We start from the raw sequence: 15,290 nt of genomic DNA on the forward strand, positions 1-15,290 counted from the left end.
AGGTACCCTGCTAACTTCATTCCTGGCCCATAGTTGGAATGGCAGTGGCTCCCAGGATCCCCAGGGAGTGGGCAGGTGATGGGGTTCTAGGGAGGTGGCCAGACCAGGAGCAGGTTAATGTTACAGCCTGGGTGTGTGTGCTGGGAGGCTGACGTCAGGCTGATGCCGGGCGGAGGGGAGGGCCAGCTGCTACACTATAAAGCTAGGTCAAATCCAACAGAATCACCTCAGGCACAGCAGGCAGGAGACTGTGAGTGTCCCCGAGCCATGGTCCCTACCGCCTGTGGCTCAGCCTGGGTCCCTGTGCTCTCAAGCCGAGTGCCCGAAGCAGGTTTTGGTTTCATGTCAGCAGCCTTCATCTGCCTTCCAAAAATAAGCCCCTGCCGCCATGCCGAGGGGAGAAAAACAAGAAGGGCGGTATTTTTAGGGCCATTAATTCTGACCACGTGCCTGAGAGGCAAGGTGGATGGCCCTGGGACAGAGGCTGCTCATCACTATGTCCCGGACATCAGGCCATCCCCAGCGCATGCTGCAGGCTCTTGTCCTCCTTGCTGTCCTAGTGGGCATGGTCGTGCCCCTGCCGGCGGGTACCCGTGCCAACAGCACACTGCTGCGCTCCAGGAGCTGGAGCAAACTGCTGTCCAGGTCTCGTGCAGGGCTGGCTGGAGAGATCGCCGGAGTGAACTGGGAAAACGGCTATTTAGTGGGGATCAAGCGACAGCGGCGACTCTACTGCAACGTGGGCATTGGCTTCCACCTCCAGGTGCCCCTCAACGGCCAGATCAGTGGAGCCCACGAAGAGAACCCCTACAGTGAGTGTCAGCTGCAGCCAGTTGGGTTGCTTGGGGGCTTGGGCTCAAGCAGGGCTACATGGTGGAGGAGCCCAGTTCCAATGGATGGGACCCTACTCTAAATGGGGAGAAATGCTATGCAGCGCTTAGATACCGCAAGCTCCAGATGCCAGTAACCAAGCATCTTGGTGCCCTCTGCCAGCCCCTGCAGCACCAACTACTGCAGCCTCATTGGTCCATCTGGAGACAGCCAAGGACCTCCAGCTTGGAGAGCCACTAAGGCAGTGATGGGGAGAATGAGGAGGGTTCTTGGACCGAATTAGACACAAGCTTATTTTTATTCAGCTTCTCTCTCAGAGAAGGAAAGACAAGTGGTTTGCAATTTTTCCAGGGAAAACAGACCCCTTTTTAAAAAAATTTCAGTCATCTCCCTCTGTCTCCTGGTCCCTTATCCTACAAGTTGACAAGTAGCTACCAGGATCCTGCCTAACAAAGCCAAGATGGGGTCCAGGCAAGCCATCACCTCTGCATGGCTGTGGAGTCTGTGCTAATAGATAGGTTGAGTAGTTGAAAAGTGTGACCATATATTTTTAAAATAATAAGAATTCATGTTTTTACCCGTCAAGAACTTAAAGTAATTAAAGTTAGTGAAAACCTAGATTCAAGCTAATCTTAAATAAATACGTAAGTAAACAAGTAATCCCCAACTCTGATGCAGAACTTTTCCTGGCAGAAATGCATATTTAACAGGACAGTGGTGGGTTCCGATGAATCTTTTAGCATAGTCTCCTGCAGCTGGAGAGATGAGAGGCAGAGGCCTTGTAGGCTGGGGCAGGCCCGCTGTGAGGAGGAGTGGCGTGGATGTTCTGCAGGGTTGGGCCCCACCTGATGTGCATGAACCTCAGCTGACGTGAACCTCGTTTCCTTGTCAGGCCTGCTGGAAATTTCCACGGTGGAGCAAGGGGTGGTGAGTCTCTTTGGAATGAGAAGCACCCTCTTTGTTGCTATGAACAGGAAAGGAAGATTGTACGCAACGGTGAGTGCACGCAGCGGCTTGCGCGAGGCTCTTCAACACGCAGTCAAAGAGCACAGTGCAAATGCGACTGAGAGAAGTGGATCTTTTTAAAAATATTTATTTATTTATTTATGTATTTATTTGGTACAGGATCTCACTATGCAGCTTGGACTAGTAGTGATCTTCCTATCTCAGCCTCCCCAGCACTGGGATTACAGGAGTGTGCCACCATGCCTGGTTTCAGGGCCAGCATGGCATGAGGTAGCGGGGATCAAACTTGGGTCCCTGCCCTTGCTTGCTAAGCAGGCATCTAGACGGCTGAGCTATCTCCCCAGCCTGAGAGAAGCAAAGTTTTATCTAGAAGTGAAAGAATTTTTATGTAGAATCTTTATCTAGAGAAATGAGAGGCTAACAAAGGTGATAGAAAGCCCCTTGGGGGCTTGCAGCTTAGCTCAGTTGTTTAAAGCGCCTGCTTGGGCAAACTCAATCAGGCGCAGGGCACCGTGATTCCAGCTCCAGCTCCACAACCGTACCAGACCTGACCTTAAGGCATCCTGAACTAACCAAAAAAAAAAAAAAAAAAAGCCCTTGCAAAGGGCTCAGCTTTGCTTTGTCAGGGTCCCAGGTGCTCAGCCTCTGCCTTGGACTTGGCTCTCCTAATCTTGGCAGGATCATCACAATTAGAGAAGGTGTAGCTCCAAGGGACCTCTGTGTTCTGGCACAAAACTCTTCCAGGGCCCCAGTCAGGTACATGGCTCCATGTCACTCCTCAGAGAGACTCGGGAGGTGTGGAGACAGAAGCCATTTCTTGCCTTTACTCCAGGTGAGATTTTACTTGCAGGTTTGACATCCTCTGGTCTCTGGGCTCCTAGAGATCCACTCTCTGTGCCCTTTTTTCAGCAAACACAAGTCTCTACCCTCCCTCTCCCATGCTCACTCCAGGGAAGGAGAATGCTGCTATCTAAACTCATTTACTGTCACTGGGTGGTCTCTGGCCCACTCCTGTCTGGGGCTCTCAGCCCACGATTTGGTCTATCCCAAAAGATGGGTTAGGAAAACATCCCAATGAACTTGGCAAAACAGAGGGTCCCACTGATAGAAATAAGGACATTAAAAAAGGAGGTACTTAGAGCAGGCCTCAAAGAACACCAATATTATTTAGGGAGAGGGCATGGGGCTGTTCTGCCACCGCTCTCTTGTGGTACTGGTGCACCGAATGGCCCCGGCTCTATGACCAAACTCGCAAGTTTGCCTGGATTAGGAGGGCACTTGACACGGGTTGAAATCAGCGGGCCTCCAATGCTGTTCTCTGTTTAGTTCATACTCATAACACTTTGTAACTTCCTGTTAAAAGTATGGACTTCTCAACTGAGCGTGGTGGCGCATGCCTGTATTCCTACCACTTGGGAGGCTGAGACAGGAGGAGTCCCATGAGTTCAAGACCAGCCTGGGCCACATAATGAGTTCAACGCCTGGTAGTGAGACCTTGACTCAAAAAAAAAAAAAAAAAGGATACCTTCTTTGTGCACCCATGTGCATGACAGAGAGGGAGGGAGGGAGGGAAGGAGGGAGGGGGAGAGACAGAGACAAAGAGAGACAGAGAGAAAGAGAGATTGAACACACTACTACTACTACTGATTCCCAGTCTAAAAATATGAATTTCCAGAGATTCCCTTCAGATATTTCTCAATCAGTAGGGCCGCAGGTTCCAGACCTGTCTGGTTTGTTTTTAAAATTTTCAGTCATTTTCTAGGCACAAGCAGACTTGGGGACCACCAGGCCTCAGGGCCTCTGGAGATAGGGACACACTGGGCCCAGGAGACAGGGACAGCGATCCCAGCTGCCCTCCTCACCACGCTCTGGGAGTGAGGGGCAGCAGGAGCAGCCGGGTCCTCCGCCCAGCTGTGGCGGAGGGAGCCTCCTTGCAGGGTGGGCTCTGGCCTCCCAAGGAGCCTTGCGCAGGCCCAGAAGCCTGCTAGGAGGAGGGCCAGGGCCCGTGCGCGCCTCCTAACAGCCCCATCTCTTGAGTGGGAGGTCACAGAAACCCTTCCCTTGTTACCTTCACTGAGCAAGCTAAGTACTATTTCTTCCTTTTTACCCAGAAAGGAACTTAACTGGGCACAAATACAGGGTCAGCTTCCCCAGTTTCCACCTGAACCTCCAGGTCCTGGTAGAAGGAGCTGGGGCAGCTGGGAATACACATGCCTGCAATGCCAGCACTCTAGGAGAGGGAGGCAGAGGCAGGACAGTGACACATGGGAGCTCAGCCTGGGCAATTTAATGACTCAGCAAGAGCCAGTCTCAAAATAAAAACTAAAACGAAAGGCTGGGAATGTAGTTCAGTGGGAAGGCTCTAAATTAATCCCCAGTAGTGCCAAAAATGAACAGGATGGGGGGACAGGGTATGAGAAGGATTGCAGAAGGGACGGGGAGAGGGAGGGAGACAGAGACAGAGACAGAGAGACCCAGGAGGGGAAAGCCACTGGGAGCAGCAAATGGAAAAGCACCAAGGCTTTGAAGTGTTGTAAGCCCCCCACCCCCCACCCCCACCCCCACCCGCTCTGGAAGGGACCAGAGGAGTGCGTGCATGCACTGGACTCCCTAAGGGACCAGAGTCCGGGGAAAGGGGGCAACTATCTCCGTCCTCTCCCCACACCCAGTGGCTGAGTAGCATCTCCTCCAGTGTAGACTCTGCCAGAAAGCCCTGCTCCAAGGGGCCTCTCCACATCTAAAAGAACAATCACAGCTGACCAGGAGCCAGGAAGACTCCTGCTGGGCGGTGGTTTCATTCGCACCATCCCTTAAGCCCTGAGCTGAGACCCAGCTGTTGCTCCGGGAGTGGTTTTCTCACGGGGAGGTAGTGGGGTCAGGGGTTGCAGGACCCTCCTTAGAATAAGGAGCTGCCCTGCACCCACACCCACAGCACCCCTCAGAGGCCTGGACCAGCTTCATGGCGCTGCGTCCCTGGGAGGCTCTGTGAGCTTGGTCCTCGCGTTGCACCAGGCGACACCAGGCCTCAGTTCTTCACTGGTCCCACCGAGGTACGTTTGGTGGGGTGGGCTGGGACCTGAGCACCAATGCTGGTCTTCCCTGCTCTAGCTGCAGTACTTATCTCAGACTGTAGACTGAAGCCAAAACTGCACATTTTAACCTTCTTTCCTTTTAAATTAAGAAAATAGGTTGGGCCTGGGTCTGGGAGCTGTAATTGCAGCTACTTGGGAGGCTGAGGCAGGAGGATGTTGAGTTCCAGGTCAGCTGAACAGTTTAGCAAACCCTCACCTCCCACCTCTGTTTTAAAAATTAAAACAGTTAAGCAAAATCAAGAATATCATAAAAAAATCTCCACCTCTGGGGTTCAGTTGACATTCATTGATCGAGAAAAATGCATACTAAACCAAAGTTAGTAAGAATTCAGTTATTTTAAGTAACTTTAGTTTCACTACTTATAATTACATTTACTCAACAGTAGCCTGACAGCATTCAGAGCACAAACACTGATTTTGCACCTGGACCCGCTCATGGTGATTATCCAGAGAACTCCAACTCCTCCACCCCGAGTTAGCTGCCACTCTCACTCAGCAGAGAAAAAATTCCCAGGGGGTAGGACCAGGGACACACAGCAGGATGTGCAGGCAGGGCCTGGGGTACCAGGAGGGGAGCACTAGTACAGCTCGATCACAGGCTTTGACGTGCCCCATAGGAGGCCGTGCAACTTAGGTGGTGCGATTTTCCTAACAATTGTGTGTTAGGGAAAGGAGTTAGGAACCGTCAGCATCTTCAGCGCTAGAAGGTATTTCTAAGGGCTGGAGAAAAAGCAGTCAAGGACAAAAGAAGAGAAGCTTAGGACAGAGTTGTTTTCCTATTTCCCTGCTTCCTTCCATTCAACGCCCCCACTGTTCCCTGCCACCATACAACCAGGAGTCACAGGGGACAAAGTAGCTGTAGGACGAAAATATTTAAAGACAGAAGTGACTTAACTCTGAAGAGGACGATGTCCTGTCCCCCAGAGATGTTGCGGGGGGAGCTCTTCTGCCAAAGTTAACTCACCAGAACCACCAGACGTCACCTCTGCACAGTGTGATATTCCAGAGTGACAGCGGAATGCTTTTGATTTTTAACTGAAGTTTGGTTCCACAGGAGTCTGATTAGATCTCCGTGGAATCCAAGACGTTACTGTGCTGGAGCTTGAACCAGGCCCAGGAAATGTGATCTGGTGGAATTATTTTCATTTGTTCAAGTGATTATATGCGGGAGCTGCTTTCATTATCACAGCGTTTACTTGGCTGGAGTGCTTTTCTCACCAGAGCTGAGATGCCAGCATTCCTGCATTATGAGAACTCAAAGCTCAGGGCTAGGGCTGAGAGGAGTTAAGTGGCTAGGTCTACAGCATCGCTGGTCAGTGGGAAAACCCCACCAGTCTGAAGCATCAGAGTGCATTAGAGCATTCGGGCACATGCTTGTCCGGAAGGCAGGCCACTGGCCTGCAAGCCACTGACCCAGGAATCAGCAGGGAGAGCTGCAGCACTGCTCCTAAAGGCAGCTTCATCCCCTTCTCCCTTTTCCGTTAAGGTCGTGGAGTTCTAGGAATAAGCCAGGGGCTGGAGCCAAGGTGCTGAAACTCCCAGAGCATGGGTGTGACAATGCAACCCAAAGCCCCTTCGGTTATTGAAAAATGCCAACATGAGCCTATGTGCTTGTCATCCGATGCTCACTGCTGGGGTGATGCTGGGGTGACCTGTCTGGCATGCCCACAGACAGGGGTCTGAGCACCCACTGCAGCGTGCTGAGCATAGGTTTCCTCCCACTGGGCTGGAGAAAAAGGCCAGAACAAAGACAAACAAAAGTAGTAAACTTCAATTATTGTTTGAAAAGGGGGCCAAGATAGGACTTGAACACTCAAAATCTGATGGGCAGGTGGGGCTGAGGTTGCTGCTCAGCAGCAGAGAGCTGGCCGAGCATCGCAAGGGCCTGGTTTTGATCCCTAACCCTGGGAAAAATCTGATGAGCAGAGAACAGAGTTGAGTACAGTTCCAGGACCCCTGTGGATTCAAAACTTTGTAGCCGTTGAGCTCCCTTATATCATGGCACAGGGTCTGCATGTAACCTGCACACACCTTCCTACTTGCTTTTAGTCACCTCTGTGATACTTATGAACCAGCTGCATAGACCTCGTGTGTAAGTATAATGCTGTTTCAAAAGACTCTTAAGGTTTAGAAGATAGTCATTTACAAATAAAATATTTTACGCCTATAAAAGAAGTCTTCATTACAGTCACAATGTTTTGTCAAGTATTTTAAATCCATGGTTCATTGAACCTGGGGTTTCAGAGCCCATAGGGACACAGGACCAGCTTCACACACAGCCATACTTGCATACACCCAAGGGGGGCTCGCTCACAGGCAGGCATGCTGTGGACAGTGGGAGGTGGGCAGTGCCTTGTGCCGCTGGGAAGTCACTCTGCTCCCTGCCTCCCCTTCCTCTGCCCCACCCTTCTCCCTAAGGTTTGACTTCCTCTCTTGAGTTTGCAAGCAACACATGAAACCTCTGCCTGAGCCACCATCCAGATCAGGAAGAAATTGTCCTGAAAGCTGTGAGGGGCTTCCTTCCTGGGACATAGAAAGTTAGGAGGGAGGGCAAGGCAGGCAGATGGAGCGGGTCGTTTTGCCACCGGAGAGCCAGCCAGCTCTGATAAAATGCTTTCACACTCCACTCCCTGGCCCTCCTTCTACTATGCGACCCTTTCCCACATTAAGTGTTTCATCTATGTGGATGTGTATCACACAAACATGGCTCAAAGGGACAGAGGTGTGAAAAGATCTTCCGCAGGCTGAGGCCCCTCTTCCACCAGCATCTTGCAGCCAGCAAATTCCTCCCCAAAGGCAGCCCCTAATGCAAGTTCCTCTTGGGCCATTCCAGGAATAACCCAACTGTGTGTGCATGTGTGCATGTGTGTGTGCACGCGTGTGTGTGTACATGCACATGTGCACACTCACTAAGGTGTCGGGTTTTAAAAATCACACCAACCGGGGTCTTCTACATTCACTTGTTTCAAACCTGGCGTCTTTACTTAGCAATAGCCCTTTAAGACCATTTTACATCAGTGTCTTGACTTTTCCTGCTCAGTCTCTCACGATATGGATCCTCCATACTGGCTACCCTTCTCCTGTGCATAGGCAGGTTGGTTGCTTTTGTTCATTTATAATAGTGTGCCAGTAACTTTTGTACATTTACGACAGTGCAATGGTAAGATACATATCCTAGAAGTGGAACTGCTGATAGTTTTCTGTCCCTATTTGTTTTATTCTGGAAGATGTCGTTACTTTTTATAAACAGTTCTAACCATATGCACACAAAGTGTACTAAGCGAAATTCCTTTCTCTGCCCTCACCAATTGTAGCACAGTATCAAGTGTGACTTTTTTTTTTTTTTTTTCAGTCTGGTTATTAGAAATGTGAGCTTTCAGTTACGATTTACATTCTTTTATTAGACATATTTTTGGTGCTTCAAACAACTTATTTAACTAAAATAGACTTCCATTTGTTTAACTGAAGTGACCTCCATTTATTCTGATACTTTGTTTCCCTGTGGTGATTTACAGAATCTTCAAGCCAATATAAACATTTCATAAACATTTGGATATTTGGCTATTCACCTGCACAACATTTCAGCAATATCTTTCAGAAAGAAAAATACTAAAGAATAAAGACTGGACACAATTACTAGATACAATGAAAATCTGCTCCAAATTTCTCTGAGGTTAAAAAGGCATCACATACCTGTTCAACTAAGAAAACTGTCTTTACAACACAGGGTGATTTTTAAAATTCTATTTATTCAATGTATTTAGTACAGGGTCTCACTACACAGATCGAACTTGAAATGATCCTCCTGTTTTCAGCCTCCCCAGTGCTGGGCTTACGGGTGTGCACCACCACACTTGGGCTCAGTGGCCGGCTGAGTGTGCCGGGGTATGGGACTGGCAGCACATGTGGTGTTAGGGATCAAACCCTGGTCCCTGCACTTGTCTAAGCAGACACTTAATGTGCTGAGCTACCTTGCCAGCCCTTGATTTTTTAAATATTTTTTTATTAATTTTATTGAGAAACAAATAGCAGTGAGACAGTTTCAAAACAGGTTAGTAGGACAGTTACAATAATTAATACATTGCATGTTGTCTTCGTAGTAGTTATTCATAGTATAAGATGCATAGCACAAGTGTGTGGTATCTTTTTAACCTCAGAGAAATTTGGAGCAAATTTTCATTGTACCTAGTAATTGTGTCCAGTCTTTACTCTTTAGTATTTTTCTTTCTGAAAGGTATTGCTGAAATGTTGTGTGGGTGAATAACCAAATATCCAAATGTTTATGAAATATTTTGTATCCTGGTCAGATGCAAAAGTTACATTTCTTGTTTTTTATTTTTGAGTAAGACCTAGAATGCTTAGCTGACAATTAGGTGCTGAAGGTCAGAGCTGCACTCCCAGCTTAAGCCATGAATTCACAAGGAGTAGGTTCCAACACCTCAGGCTCCTTCCCATTGGTTCTCACAAAGGACACTTTTCTGGGTGGGCAGGCATATTTTGTTATGCTTAAATGTTATTTACTTCCCCTTTCCTTCAATTTTCCTATCCACGTGTTCGTTTTCCAGTAACATAAGGATTCTGACTGTAAAATAGCAAAATGTTCTCTAGTCATAGGTACAGTAAATGTTTATGCACTTCACCATTTAAGTTTTTATTTTGCTTGAGGTAATATTTTTCAAACACATGTTCGATGTATTAGTTTTTTAAATGGCTTCTGAGGTTTTTATGCATGTCATGCTTAGAAAGATCTTGATTCTGAGGTAACAAATATTTTTCTAGACTAATGATTATCATAGTTATATTTAAATCTTGGTCCTTTTTGGATTCATTTTGATATAAGGAGTGTGGTCATACCTTCAACTTTATAATTATTAATTATTATCTGATATTGTCTGGTTGTTCCAATTCCATCTTTTTTCCAGTGGTTTGAAATGGCACTTCTATTTTATGTCGAATTCAGATTAGTTTTTCATTTATTTTATTTTTACTTCTGTCTCACTGACAGCTGGACTGTGTTCTGTTCATTGCTCTGTAACAGCCATTTAAGTAGTATACTTTAAATTTGTCGTTTAACTTTTACAGTCAATGTGAGTGTAGTTTCTGCTAAGGCCGATACTCTATAGCCACAGCATCGGGTCACGTGATCAGTGTGCTCCCCACAGGCAGGCCAAGGTCCGTGGTCTGAGCCGCTGCTGACCCTCTGCACAGGCCAGAGCCACCTCCTCCGCCTCCGCCGCCTAGCTTTGTGCTCTTTCCATGCAAGCAAGCATCTCCTAGGCATTCCGCTAAAACCACAAAGCTAACCAGGCACAGTGGTGCTGCCTGTAATTCCAGTATTCTGAGAGGCTGAGGCAGGAGGGTCACAAGTTGGAGACTAGGCTAGGCAACACAGGGATTCAGCAAGACCCTGCCTCAAAATAAAAATCTTTTTTATTTTTATTTTTTATCTTTTTGTATTTTAGTACAGGGTCTTCAGGGTGTCACTATGTAGATTGGACTCATAGTGATCTGCCTGTGTTCAGCCTCCCAAGAGCTGGGATTACAGGCAGCACCACCACGCTCAGTCTCAGTCACTGTCTCAGTGCACCCCGGGGACGGGCCTGGCAAGGCCCATCAGGGATAGAACCCCAGCCACTGTGCTCTGCCTAAGCAGGCACTTTAATCTGCTGAGCTATCTGGCCAGCCCTAAACCTTTATAAATTAAATATAAATAAATAAATAGCCCTGAGTTCAATCCTCAGTACAAAATAAGAAATGAAGTTTTTGTCTGGTTTTTAATACACAATTCTTTTATTCTGTGAAAGGGAACAAAATATACAGAACAAAACTTTCTCTTCTTAAAAGTAATGTTATACACCTATATTGTCACTTAAGATATAAACACTATGCTCTATCTGATTATTAGTTAGGTGTGAGTCTAACAATGTATTCTTATAATTGTTAAAGCAAAAAACCGGAAGTGTATCGGAATCCACCCGTATCATCCATCCCCAGTGACTGCAGCAGATTCTGCCAGCTGAGCAGAATGTCTGGGGGGCCAGGGCTTTAGTTTATCAGGGCTTAATTTTTTTACCTCTCAAAACATGTACATTTACAGAGATGAATCCTTCATAGAAATCAAGAACAAATCAGTCCGTGTAAGCTTATTACAAAAGTATGGCACAGATGTAAGCCAGAGATGGCTCAGTGGAATAAGCGCCTGCCTGGCAAGTGCAGGGTCCTGAGTTCATTCCCCAGTACCAGAAAAAAAGAAAAAGTTTGCAAGACATGAATTTTTTAAAAGCCCAAACCTATAGAGTTTAAAGGCTAAACTGTCTAACAACCCACAGCAAATCTTACAGAAATAATAAAAATAACATTATTATTTTTAATTTGCTATGTACCAAGCATTGAACCCTGGACTTTCCATGTATTATTTCTTTCATGGATGCTTACTTTGATTCCATGACATAATTATTCCTGCTTTTCTCACTTTCCAGATGAAGAGGCTGAGGCTTCAAAGCTTAAACAGGTTGCGCAGGTTCGCATAGTTAAGAAGAGGTGATTGGTCTAAGCTCAAAGTCCTGTGCAAAAACACTCACTGTCTACTTGGACAGTTTGCTTTCCCACTTGTGGGGCTTCCTTCATGACAGAAATATCTAATGAGCCCTCAGAGCAAGGGGCACACCACCCTCCATGGGCTGCAGGAAATGGTGAAACCCTTCATGTGGATTCTGACCAAATTAACACGTATGAAAGTGCTCCATAAACAATACACAAGAGCAAGATGGGAAGGTGCTCGTGTGTTTGTAGGCATGTGTGGGTGTGCGTGCTTGTCCACTCATGTGCATGTGTATGGTGGTGCTCAGAGCATCGCAGTGAGAAACGCTGGTCCTCAGCCCTGTCACACAGGAAGGGCTACCCGTGCATGTTGTGTCCTCCTTGCATAATCACTCAGTTACTGTTGCATCCCAAGCCAGACAGAACCTTGTCTCAGGGATGAGGAGTGTCCTCAGGGATCCTGTTTCAGATGCTGTCTGGAAGCTATGCCACAAGAGCTCCAGAGCGTGGGTGCCCTGACTGTGGGCTCCTTATCACTCTTTCACAACCAACAGGAGGTTGCTGTCCCTCCTTGCTGCCAGGGAAGCAGAGGTCAGAGGAGAGTCTCTTTACGGAAGGTTAGAGGATGCCTCTGACACCTCTGCACCATGAGACTGTGGTTGAGTGGGGGTTTGTTTTGTGTTCTAGTATATGGGCTGAGCCAGCAGGAAGGAGGCAGAAATTTCACTGGACCTATTTCCTTCAGTTTAATTCTCCTTTTCTTTTAAGCCCAGGCCCCAGGTCTCCTGGGTCCCATCTTGCTCTCTCTTCCTCCAGATCCCTTGTAGTGTACCCCAAAAGAACATGGAAACCCCTGTGTACTCCCCCTCGAGTGGTGACCTGGGTAGGCTGGGGAGGAAAGAGCCTCTTTTCTAGGAAAAATGGAAGACTTGGGTGATTTACTGGGCATGGACTTCAAGATGTGTGACAGGAAATCCAACATTCATTCATCTTTTGAACAGTTGGTCCCCACATGGTTCTCTACCAAATTAGCAATGAAGGGGCCATTTACTGTCGGCCTCAGACTCCTGGGCACACCGGTCATGGGCACTGTGTGTAGAAAAGGCAGAGAACAGGATGAACCTACAACCAGGATGTAGAGAAGTCACTGAAAAGAACCCTGGGTCTCCGTCCTGCATCACCAGACTACCCCTCACAGAGGGCTGGAGGACAGAGCTCACTGTAGCCTTCTGTAGTCCATGCACAGAATAGAAGGTGCCATCTTCTAAAGACCGAGTCAGAGACCCAGGCTGGTAGTCAGAGAACCACTAACCCTCAATCCCGCCCCATTGCCATCACAAGAGCAGGAGAAAGGTGAGGAGGGACCATGGCAGCTCTGAAGTCTTTCCCCATCAGTCTCTTCTGTGGCTGTGTCCCTCAGGGAAGGTGCAGACCCTGAGGAGGTTGTCTTACAGAGGGAAGGGAGGAAAACTGGCACACGGCTATGCTGCCTAACTCAGCCTGCATCTGCAGCTCTCCTTCTCTATCGCTGAGTCTCTGTCATCTGTTTCTCTCACAGCCCAGCTTCCAAGACGAATGCAAGTTCAGAGAAATCATTCTGCCCAACAATTACAATGCCTATGAATCAGACGTGTACCGAGGGACCTACATTGCACTGAGCAAATATGGACGGGTAAAGCGGGGCAATAAAGTGTCCCCCATGATGACTGCCACCCACTTCCTTCCCAGGATATAAAGTCCCATGAACAAAAGTCCACAGATGGAATCCCATCTCCCACGACTTCTCAGTCAGACTTATCTCCTGCCTCAAGAGACCCAAGCTGGTTTCCCTGGCTGCTGGACCTCATGGTGTGGAACCCACTCCCAGGGCTGCAACACATCGTAGAATGGCAGTCAATCCTGTGCTTGCACCTCATCTGTGGTGAGAAGGTGCTTGTGACATTTGCAGAATGTGAATGTGTGCACAGGACAGGGCCAGAGTGTGAGCACGTGTGTCAGTGTGAATCTGTGCATCTTCACATATAATCTCAGAGCAGAGGCATCTCAGAGCATTAGGTTACTCTTGCTCAGCATCATCACTACAGGAATTTGCCTATAAGAATGTCACCTGCCAAACCTGGAGGATTGATGTGTGCTGCCATTCTGCCACTTTCCAAGCACTGAATGCTCCAAATGAGCAATTTGGAGGCCACGGACTGCACTGGTGGCTGGGAGCAGCTGTTCTCCAAATTTGGGGAGGGCAGAGTGGGAGGACATAAGGGTTAACTGCAAGCCAGAAAAGGAGTAACAAGATGCCCCAATCTTGGGGGGGCTCTGGGGCTGCTGGGATGGGCTGTCGGGCATGGGGGGAGGGCCCCTGCTTGTTGGAGCTCTGGGCAGGGCAGCAGGGGAGGCAGAGGGACTGGATGCACTTGGAAGCCCTTCTGCCTGGAGGACTCAATGCCGGTGTGTGGCTCCCAGGCCAAGCCAGGGCCAGGCTGCCTGCCTGTCACTTTTCCTCACTTTGAACTGGACCTTATTTTAACCTCAGATGACAAGGATCCTAATAATGGCAACCTCTTTGGCAAGGCAGGGGGTGCAAAATAGGGCATGAAGGAAGTAGAGAGGCTTTGGACTGCAAACAGTCATTCCTTTCCAAGTATGCCCAGGAAGCTTGCCCATCTCCTCATCTGATACTCTCACTTCCTTCTCGGGCACCCTCCGCTCACATACGCACTGCAGCCTGGATACCGCAGAATGGACACCGTGACCTCCAGAGCTGCCTACAGTAGGAGAGGAGTGCTAATCCCGCGACGTCAAGCAGCCAAGCTGAAGCAGCTCACTGCTCACGCTGCCTTCTTCCCTCCTCTCCTTTGAGAGTATTTAAGGCAGAGGTTCCCTGAGCAACTATAAATGTGGTCTGCCTAGAGCCTTCAGATTCCTCAACCAGTGGAATGTTCCTAAATCTGAAACCAGAGAGAGCCATATCAGAGTGCAAATATGTTTGGCATATGTGAACCCTTCGAGTTACAAAATGACCTGACACCCTCTGCTACTCCTGGGGGCCCTGACCTGCAAGACAATCCTTCATCTGTTGCAAATACCTTCATCTCCAATATGCCGCTATTCACAGAGGCATCCATCTATAGATAGACCTGGGCTGGGCAATTCTGAGCTGAAGATAGAGGTTGGCAACCTACAAGAGAGACACCATAGTGGCCTCCTCCTCTGCCCTGTGAGTGGGGGGACATGGGCTGGGCTAGGAGCAAAAGGCTACCCCAAAGTGAGCTACAGTTTAACAGCCAGTCCACACTCAGGAGCATGTGTGGACAGGGGACCAAGCCTTGGACAGAAGCTAGGAGAAGCTGGGTCTTGGGTTAAAGGGAAAGGGGGCAAAAGCTTCATCCATCTTGACATTTGGAAATACAGAAGTACAAGTCTGCTTAGAGGCAGGTGACAAAGCTGATGATTTTAAAAGTCTCGTCCAGTGTAATCAGTCTGTTCAATAGATCACACCAGAAACAGAAGTGCGGGACCGGGGAGATGGCTCAGTGGAATAAGTGCTTCCTTGGCAAGCACAAGGACCTGAGTTCAATCCCTGGTAAAAAAAAAAAAAAAAAAAAAAAAAGGAAACAGAAGTGTGCAGAACCTCGCATCCATTCCTGTTGCAGTTGAGTATAGGATGACTGGGAGGATGTTTGGACTGGACCTGGATAGGAGAGAAAATTCTGGGCCCCAAAACATCAGCTCCTTCCTTCATAAAGCATTGAGTTCACTTGGCCTGAGGAGAGGCAAGCTTCTGAAGAGACTATGCCCGGCCCAGGACTGCTAGATCTTCCTTGGATCTCTCTAGGGTTTCAAGAAATCCCTTGAATCCTGACA

The 15,290-nt window shown here is 48.2% G+C and overlaps 1 protein-coding gene across 1 annotated transcript; it reads left to right on the plus strand.

Annotated features, from left to right (window-relative positions):
• Positions 1-312: 312 nt before the first annotated feature.
• On the plus strand, positions 313-13,715 carry Fgf6 (fibroblast growth factor 6). Its single transcript, XM_004643570.2, has 3 exons — positions 313-812; positions 1,724-1,827; positions 12,988-13,715. The coding sequence occupies exons 1-3, from the start codon at positions 467-469 to the stop codon at positions 13,162-13,164; spliced, it is 627 nt and encodes a 208-aa protein (XP_004643627.1). The 5' UTR covers positions 313-466; the 3' UTR covers positions 13,165-13,715.
• Positions 13,716-15,290: the final 1,575 nt, after the last annotated feature.

The sequence above is a fragment of the Octodon degus genome, unplaced genomic scaffold (assembly GCF_000260255.1).
Source record: "Octodon degus isolate 3935 unplaced genomic scaffold, OctDeg1.0 scaffold00178, whole genome shotgun sequence".
Classification (NCBI taxonomy): domain Eukaryota; kingdom Metazoa; phylum Chordata; class Mammalia; order Rodentia; family Octodontidae; genus Octodon; species Octodon degus.

Coding starts and splice junctions, on each gene's coding strand:
- Fgf6 (XM_004643570.2), top strand. CDS start 467: ATGGCCCTGGGACAGAGGCTGCTCATCACTATGTCCCGGACATCAGGC. Junction 813..1,723: donor CCACGAAGAGAACCCCTACA/GTGAGTGTCAGC, acceptor TTTCCTTGTCAG/GCCTGCTGGAAATTTCCACG. Junction 1,828..12,987: donor AAGGAAGATTGTACGCAACG/GTGAGTGCACGC, acceptor TTTCTCTCACAG/CCCAGCTTCCAAGACGAATG.